This window comes from Hylobates moloch, unplaced genomic scaffold, assembly GCF_009828535.3.
Source record: "Hylobates moloch isolate HMO894 unplaced genomic scaffold, HMol_V3 SCAFFOLD_14, whole genome shotgun sequence".
Lineage (NCBI taxonomy): Eukaryota > Metazoa > Chordata > Mammalia > Primates > Hylobatidae > Hylobates > Hylobates moloch.
The window spans coordinates 6,509,288-6,518,572 of NW_026652289.1; the positions used below are offsets into that span (position 1 = coordinate 6,509,288).

General features: G+C 50.2%; 1 protein-coding gene across 2 annotated transcripts; it reads right to left on the reverse strand.

Annotated features, from left to right (window-relative positions):
- Positions 1-5,084: 5,084 nt before the first annotated feature.
- On the reverse strand, positions 5,085-8,695 carry B3GALT5 (beta-1,3-galactosyltransferase 5). 2 transcript variants are annotated; one of them, XM_032174379.2, is made up of 2 exons: positions 8,684-8,695; positions 5,085-6,020 (listed from the first exon to the last, which is right to left on the reverse strand). In XM_032174379.2, the coding sequence occupies exons 1-2, from the start codon at positions 8,693-8,695 to the stop codon at positions 5,085-5,087; spliced, it is 948 nt and encodes a 315-aa protein (XP_032030270.1). The 2 variants fall into 2 exon arrangements, with proteins under 2 accessions (XP_032030270.1, XP_032030268.1); XM_032174377.2 differs by lacking the exon at positions 8,684-8,695 and adding an exon at positions 6,676-6,710.
- Between the last annotated feature and the right edge of the window lie 590 nt (positions 8,696-9,285).

The following is a 9,285-nucleotide window of genomic DNA, read 5'->3' on the forward strand; positions in this document are numbered from 1 at the left end:
CTTGAAACATGGCTGGGTGTGGTGGCTCATACCTATAATCCCAGCACTCTGGGAGGCTGAGGCAGGTAGATTACCCGAGGTCAGGAGTTCAAGACCAGCCTGGCCAACATGGTGAAACCCCGTCTCTACTAACAATACAAAAATTAGCTGGTTGGTGGTGCATGCCTATAATCCTAGCTACTCGGGAGGCTGAGGCACGAGAACCCAGGAGGTGGAGGTTGCAGTGAGCCAAGATTGCACCACCGCACTCCAGCCTAGGTCACAGAGTGAGACTCTGTCTCAAAAACAAACAAACAAAAAAAAGACTTTGCATGACAGTGTAGATGAGACAGGACGGGCCGGGTGTCAGGCTGGAAGACAGGCACACAGACGGCACCATGTGATTCTGTCCACCCCGCCTTGTGTGAGGTTTTCTGTTTTGGAAGAAAAGGGGTGAAGAGCATGGCTGTGGAGCATTTCTAGGTTTTCGGGTCACAGAGTCGCACCCATTTCCTACGTACCGACTCATGTGAAACCACAGTGTTGGCTTGCTTTGAAAAATATTTCTTTTTTCAGTCCTGGTTCACCCATTCCCTTCTAAAACCCACCTACCCTTCAGTTCCACTCAACAAATGTTTATTGAGCATCTACTACGTGCTGGGACAATACTAAGAATCCAAGGTGCGTCAGTGAAGGAAACAGAGAAAGACCCACAGCCCACACGAAGGTTACATTCAAGTCGGTGAAACATAAACCATAAAATATAGATATGTTGTAATAAACAGATATTACATGCTTTGTTAGAAATTGGTAAGTGCAAGGAAAACAATATAAGGTATGGGGTATGGGGGTGAGGTGAGTTGCATTTTCCTACAGGGAGGTCAGGGTAGGCCTCACTGAGAAGATGACATTGACCAAATGTCAACCAGGCAAAGGAGCAAGGCATGAGAGCATCTGAAGAAAGGGCACTCCCAGCGGAGAGGACAGCCAGCGCCAAGGCCGATGGGGATGGGCACATAAGGGCAAAGGGGCTGCTGTGGCTGGAACAGACTGCTGTTCAGGGAACAGCAAGAGGCCAGAGGGAGTGAGCAAAGGGACGCGATTAGGGAATCACAGGTAGACAACAGTATGAAGGATGTGGTTTTTATCCTTAATACCCTTGGTGATGGGAAACCACAGGAGGGTTTTGAGCAGAGAAGTGAGAGTTTCAAAGGATCACTCTGGATGCTGCTGGGAAGAGACCAAAGGATGCAACAGTGGAAGCTGAGGGAGGGTCTGGAGGCAGCTGCACGAATGCGGGTGAGAGGCAATGCAGGCTTGAACAAGGGTGGTCGCAGTGGAGGGGCAGGAGGTGGTTGGCTCCTGCTAGTTCCCACAGTCTTTCCTGATGCACCAGATGGGAGAGGAGTCGGAATGGCTCCAGGGCTTCCCACTTGAGCTGCAGGAAGATGGAGTGGCCATTACTTGAGACGGGAATGGCTGCAGATGGGCTGGATGTGGGGCAGTTAATCAGAAGGTGAGTGTTGGATTGTGCACTACGGGAAATCAGGTAGGCAGTGGATTGAAGAGCAAGAAAGAGTTCTAGGCGGCAGATAAATGGAAACATCATCAACATATTAAAAGCCATGAGACAAGGTGGGCCCCTCGGAGGACTGGGTATAACCAGGGAAGAAAGGGGGCCGCAGGCAGAGCCCAGGATCCTCCAGCACGACACGGTCAGAGCAAAGAGAAGGAGCAAGTAGAGGAGATGGAAGAGGCGAGCAGCAAGGAGGAGGGAGACCAAGAGCACCCGGTGTCCTGGAAGCTGGTGATGAGGACTCGCCACATCAAGCAGCAGGAGGAGAACCGCCCACAGGACCCAGCCACAGGGGGCCGTGGGTGCCCTGAGAAGGGCCATGTGGGTGGAGTGGGGGTGCAGAAGTCTGATGAGATGGCATTTGGGAAAGAAGGGAAGGATTAGGACGAGGCAACAGACAAGTAAAACTCTCGTGTGGGGTTCCACCAAAAACGCAACAGGATGGGGCAGCGGGACGGGGAAGGGGGTCAGGGAAGGGGTCGGGGAAGGTGGTGGTCGTTTCTGGTCAGGTGGAAAACGGCAGCGTGTCTGTGCGCTTATGGGGTGATCCAGCAGAGGGGACAGCAGGTGGCAGGATGAGAGTGAGGCCACATCAGGAGTTGTGGAAGAAGAGCTGGAGTCAGTCCAATACCAGGGGTTCTGGCACCATGGGGGCCAAGTGGCTCCTGCCACAGTCACAGTAGAAGGCAGAGTACAGAGGTTTGGGGGCTGGGGGTAGGCGTACATGGTTGGGGGAGTCTGAGGAGGCGCCCCAGAGAGGCAGTGGGAGCAGCCAATGCAATGTGCTCCTGCAGCTCCGTCAGCAGGTGGCTGGGGAGGCCACAGGGCAGCTTAGGTCACCCCGTTTCCACCACTTTTCACCTGTGTAACCTCGAACAAGTTGTTCACCCTCTCTCTCTCTGCCTCAGTTTCCTAATCTGCAAACCTGAGCAACTGGGGGTCCCTGCCCCCGGAAAACTCATTGAGAGCATGTAGATGAGGCAGCACCTACACAGCCCCTACCTCAGCACCTGCCCATCAGAATCCTTCCTCTCTGGGTGCCTGCAGTGAAGCCCTGGCCCGGCCAACCCGGACCTCTCCAGTCCCACTCTGGAGCTAGCGCTGGGTGTTCCTGGGGAAGCAGCGCTTGGCCTCCTCACTCATGCTTTCACATCGTGTCTCACTCTCACATCCAGACAAGCCAGCACCAGGAAACCCACGCTGCGCTGGAACCCTCCTTCTGCAACAAACAAGCTGGGAAGGTCCTGGGCAAGTTGTTAGGTCTCTCCGGGCCTCGTTTGCATCCCACATAAAAGAGGAGGCAGGATTGAATGAGCTCTAAGGTTCCTTCAAGCTCTAGATTCATGAAATAATGTTTTCCTCGAGAAAAAGAATTATTCATTGTATAAAGAAATACACACCTGTAATCCAACTACACACTGACAGAGGCAGGAGGCTCGTTTGAGGCTCGTTGAGTTCAAGGCTGCAGCGAGATCAGGCCACTGCGCTCCAGCTTGAGTGACAGGGTGAGACCCCGTCAGAAAAAAAGAAAAAAGAAGAGGGGAGGGGATGGGAGAGGAGGGGAGGGGAAACAATGGGGAAAACAATGGGTCTCAAAGAAAATCCTTTAGAACACACAGAAGCAGTAGGGAGAGCCCACACCTGTCCTCATTTGTCCCTGGAGCTGTGGGCTGTGAGCTGATGCTGTGAAGGCCAGACCCAAAGCCAGTCGCACAGAGGCAGCAGCTGGACCAGCCTCGCGGTCTGAGACCAGTGGCCACACAGACACACGCCTGACAAGGTAGACCACGAAACACAGACGCAGGCCCACTGCCAGACAGACAACTTCTCCCTCAGAGCACGGTCATCTTCAGAATGACAGGCAGCCCATCCTATGGAACGGGGGGGCATGGCTCTTCAATTTGGGCTTCAAAAGACAAGCTCAGTCCCTGATTTTTTCCACCTGAGAAGGAGGCTTTTCTGAACATGACCCAGTGCGTTCAGAGCAGCCAGGATGAGGAAACACATCTACGAAGAAGCAGCTTAATCCAAACACAAGAAATGGTATGCAAAATAAGATATCAGACGTACTTTTGCAATTGAACATGGTCAAAACCATTTTGCAGCAAGTAACATTTCCTGAGTTCAAGTAAGAGTTTAGTCCAACACTTATATGCGACACAGCCACGTGAGGCCTCTTCTCTGAGTACAAAGTAAAGTCTGGTAAAGTAAAAAATAAAAAAAAAAAATCATTTCTATAATTAGGAGCAAGATTACTTTGCATGTCACGTGACCGTGGCTGAATGGGCAAAACCAAAGAAGTGCCTTCGTTTTACACAACCCTGCAAAACGGGCTCGCACAAACCTCTGGATAGGAGGCAGCGGAGTAAACTGAAGGCTAAACACCAAACCACAAAGTTCAGTTGTTCCTCGGCCAAATGAGAAATTCCATGAAGATGAGCTTGGCTCAGGCTTGGGAAGTGGACGCAGGACCACCCTGCTTCACCAGGGCCCACTTTAGAGCTCTGAGCCCGAGGGGTCCTTGAGAGCATCCCGACTTGACTCCGACTGAATTCCCAGAAAGCTCCCAGAATCCCGCATGAACCACGTCTGAGTTCAACTGTCCTTCAGTTTGAACTGAGAGCCCTGAAGTGCTCCTGGGGCAGTGGCTGGTCCCCATTGATCAAACACAAGGGACAGTTGGGGTGATGAAACGAGAGAGCAGCAGATGGCTCAGAAGTGATGTCCTGCTCGCTAGGCAGGTCAGCAGTGTGGGCAGTCTGTACAGCAGGTCAGAACGCAGTGGTTTCTGAGCCTAATTTATACATTTATAAGAACTCTGTCCAGAGCTGGGTGTTCCTCAGCATGTGAGCTGCGTCCACTGTGGGGACATTTCCTGGGATGAAACCTGGGTTGTGTTGAGTACTGAGCCGATAACACGGACTCGGTCCCAGCTACATCCAGCCCTGTGAGTGAAGGAGCTGGGGTGAATTTGGTCATCCCAGGCTTAGATCCAAAAAGCACAGGGATTGGGAGCTGAGGTGGAGGGGACTCTGGACAGGGACAGAAGGATGCCGGCTCGGAGAACTCATCATCAGTGTCCCCTCCTAAGGGAGGCAGCACGTGGGAGTGGTTCAAGTCAGGGGCTGCCCACCAGATTCTGACAGTGCTCGATTTTCATTCCTGCTCCTGTGTCTACTGGCTGGGGGCCTTGGGACAAGTTTCTGTACCTCTCGCAGCTGCTGTTTCCTTGCCTGTAAAATTGCGATGGTAACACCCATCATGTCATAGGATACTGACCCCTGAAATGCGAAAATCCAGGTGTATGCCGAACACTTAGTATAGAGAGTGTGCGTGCCCAAGAGACGGGGCCTATTATTGCCTGGGGCACCAAGTGGGAACGAATCAGTGGCTTCATGAACACCAACATTCTGGCGTGGATTTCAGCACTACAGAACAGCATCCTCTGTCCTGCCCCCCTCCCAAAATCTTGCAAAAACTATCCCCATGGGTTATCTGAAACTTGTCCCGATGTGCCTCTGGGCTCCCCTCAGACAGGCGGACAATCTTCCTCCCGGGAATTCTCTAGAGCCTGCCAGTAGTCCAAGAGAGCCCGAGGCTTGATGAAGTGGCAGGCCACGATCCTCCTGAAGCGGCACACAGAGAAGCGTAAGCCCCCTGGGAAAAAGGTGGGCTTGGAGTGGAGCTCCTCCAATCTGATGTTCAGCCTTTTGAGGCAGAGCCCCACAAACACGTCTTCCAGTTTAATGTATGGGACGCTCTCGGAGACATTGTACACCTGACTCGCCACGTCGCCAGAAAACACGTAGCCAGTGCCAGAGCAGAACGGCGGGTACCTGTCCCACGGATATTCAGATTTACTGACAAACCACTTACTGAATGGCTGCCTGATGGGAAACTCATGGAGTTTCAAGAAGCCAGTGAAAAACCTGGTTGTTCTGTTTTTCTTCAGAAGCAGTTCAGTCAGATAGTCAACATTGATGAACATATCTGAGTCTGTTTTCATCACAAACGCCGCCTGAGGACAAAAGCGATGGACCCATTCTATGCCCATCATGGTCTTTAGAGTCAGATTGTAATAGACGTCTAGGAAATCCTTCTGGATAATGTCCCCGTGTCGCTGGCTCTCCTGGTCCACCTGTTTCGTTTCCGCCGCACTGCTGGTGGTCCCCAGGAGGAAGAATGTCTTCAGCTGCTTTCCCTTCACTGTCCTCTCTTTCCCCCACGTCTGCCGGATGGCCATGCGCTCAGCCAACTGTTTGTGGGATGAGGTCACCAGCAGGACGAGGAAGGGAGGTGTTTGCCTGCAGTCTGTATCTGGGAGCTTAAGGAAGATCCTGTCGTCTTTCTTGTAAACAAAGGACTGTTCTTTGAAAGGATTCAGATTGTACATGCTAAAATACAAACAAAGAGCCCCCAGAACCAGAAGGCAAATATATATCAATCTCATCTTCGGGAAAGCCATCTGAAAGGAACAAAATCCAATGATTAGACCTCAAAAGCATGAGGATGTGTCTAGTTTCATGCTAGGAGGCTGAGGTGGGAGAGGAGACCTGTGTTTTGGAAACTCTAGAACCTCGCTGAATACAGAAGTCGGGTGCTGTGCGGTTAAACAGTTAAGCACAGAGATCTGACATCTGCCAGCATCTGTCACTTCATAGTGTAAGAGAAAAAGCTCAGAGATTCTGGGCCTTGGTCCAGGCTCTGCAGCCCTTAACCTGTGGAAGTCTCCGATTGCCTGTCTGTAGGGATATGGGACCAGGTCCCTCACTCGACTCGGTCCTCCAGCTCTGCCCTTCTATGACTCCGTGAAGAAGCGCAGCAAAAAAAAGCTGCAGGTCTGGAAACCATGCATTGTAGATCTAAATGTATGGACCACTTGCATTCTTCTCTGATCTAATTAAGCGGCATTCCTGCTCCCAAAAAAAAGCAAGTCCAGTGTTCTGATGTGCACAAGTACCTTCAAATTCTGTCTCTGCCAGAATTATTTTTTTTTTAACGTTACTTTTTACAGTCTCTAATCTGATTCTTTCCTCTTCTGCCCACCCGTCTCTGCTACCCTCGGCAAGTTCAGGATCATCCATGGTAACGTTATAACATTAAGAAAGCGTATAACTCACTTTTTCCTGGGTAAGAGGAACCTCTGGTTTGAAAGCTAAAGCCACAGTGTAAATGCCAAGAGGAAATTTGTCTCAAAGAACTGTCAGTGTAGAATGCTCCACAATTATCAGGTTCTGGGCTTGGTTTGTTTACCAAAAATGGTGATTCTGACAGGAATCACTAGGGAAAAAAAAAAAAAAAAAGAGTGTCATTCAACTCACTCGTGCCTTACCAGCAGGCCTTCACAATTTACCATGTCTGTAGTGTCACCTTCCAACCTACTTATGTGACTCTGAGCACGCATTTGAGCCCCAATCCCAGCCTCACTTTTCTCATCTGTAAAATTGTTATGATCAAGGCAAACAAAGTCTACAACAGGAACAATATGCCAATCCCCCAGAATCCTTCAAGCCTAATAAGTTAGGAGAGCACCTAGCAGCTTTTTAAAGAGACATGACAAACTCATCGATTAGAGTCTAACTTCTCATCCTGATCATTTACCTTATTTACATAACAGAGTCTGTAGTTAATGCTGAGAGAATTTAACACAGAGAATAGATCCAATTCTTAACACAATGGCGGCACTTTAAAAATGTTATCCTGGGTGAGAGGACAGAGAGGATAGCAAGAAATGAAACTGAAAGAGTGCAAAGCAGAGTTGGTTTGGGCTTTTCAATTTTATTTCAGAGACCAGATGTCACTCTGTCTCCCAGGCTAGAGCACAGCAGCACAATCACAGCTCGCTACAGTCCTCAACGCCTGGGCTCAAGCGATCCTCCTGCCTCAGCCTCCCAAGTAGCTGTGACCACAGGCGCATGCCACCACACTCTTCTAATTTTGTATTTTTTGTAGAGATGGAGTTTCACTATGTTGCCCAGGCTAGTCTCAAACTCCTGGGCTCACACAGTCCCCTGCCTTGCCCTTCCAAAACACTGGGATTACAAGGGCAAGCCACTGTGCCCAGCCAAGAGCTGGTTATTTTGATGGCCAAAAGAGCACCTGAAAATTTCATTGTCAAAATTCTGTTCTACATATATTCGCCAAAAGCAACATGAAATAATAATGGAGCTTTCTAGAACCAGCTCACTCTCCAGAGACTTCTTTCCTGGAGGCAAACTTGGCCAACGACCTGCTCTGCTTCGCACCCCTGGGGAGTTCCTGCCCAGTTCCTGCCGCCAGCAACTTCAGAGGAATCACAGCAGGAGGCATGCAGGAGACCAGGACTTGTCTGAACTGGTGCTCCAGCAGGCTGCAAATTTTCTTTCTTTTCTTTCTTGCTTTCCTTCCTTCTCTCCTTCCTTCCTTCCTTTTACTTTTCTTTTTCTTTCTCTCCTTCTCTTTCTTTCATTATTGATTTGCATGACTAGGATGTGCAGCTGATTAGGGGGGTTGGGGGGCTGCTTTCTCCCCCACAATACATTTTAGAGAGAAGCATAAAAACCAAGTGGAAGGGAAAGAAGATATTTTTCTACTTTGTTTCCTTGCTTGAATAATTCTGCTCTTTTTCTATGTGTTGCTTTAACAGTAAACCTTAAATTCTCATTCTCTCTGATGTGCCTTTTCTCAGGACCTTTCACAGGAATCTAAATTCCCAGGGATGGGCGCTCACCGCATGCAGGGCATTGGCCAAACTGCTTCCCAGGAGGCAGAGCAGGTGCCACACCCAAGTGGCCAAAGCCCCCGGGGTCGTTTGTTTTCACGGGCAATTGAACATTTTTCCTGTCTAAAGTGGAGTTACCAAGAAACCACCACCAGAAGTCACAGCTCAGAATCCTCATATATGAGGCATCTGCATCTTTGGCTGAGTCTGTATTGTGCCTAAAGAGGACCTGGGGGCCAGCCTTCCACTGACGGAGGAGGCAGGGGCACCTGCAGCACCAGCAGACAGAGCCTGGAAAGGGCAGCCTGTGCCCCCAGATCCTAGCCACCTCAGGCCAGCTGCAAAGCAGAAGCCGTCAGCACAAGCTAGCTCTGCCTTACCTGGGACAGAGCCATGAACAGGCACTATCTGTGCTACAGAAGCCCTACCTCCAAACACATCTAGACCACCAGGCTGTAGGGCCTGACCAGCCAGTCAATAATGGAATGGCAGTTTCTCCAGCAGATTCTGCACTCTAGGTGTACTAGTCAGGGTTCTCTAGAGAGATCGAACCAACAGGTCATGGATAGATAGACAGAATGGTAGGTAGATCAATCAAAAGATAGACAGGCAGGTAGGTAGGTAAGTAGGTAGGTAGACAGATAGATAGACAGACAGACAGATCAATGAGAAGAAATTTCTTAGGAGAATTGGCTGGCGTGATTACAGAGGCTGGGAAATACCATGACAGGCCATGCAAGCTGGAGACTCTGGGATGCCAAGAGTGTGGCTCAGTCCAAGTCCAAGAGCCTCAGAACCAGATATGCCAATGGTGTAACTATCGGTCCAAGGCCAAAGGCCTGAGAACCCAGAAAGCTGCTTGGTATAAATCTTCCAGTCCAAAGGCCAGAGAGCCTGCAGCTCTGATGTCCAAGGGCAGGAGAAGAAGGATGTCCCAGCTCGAGCAGAGAGAGAGGAATTCACATTTCTTCTGCCTTCTTGTTCTGTCTGGGCCCAGTCAATGGACGGTGCCTGCCCACACTGACGGCAG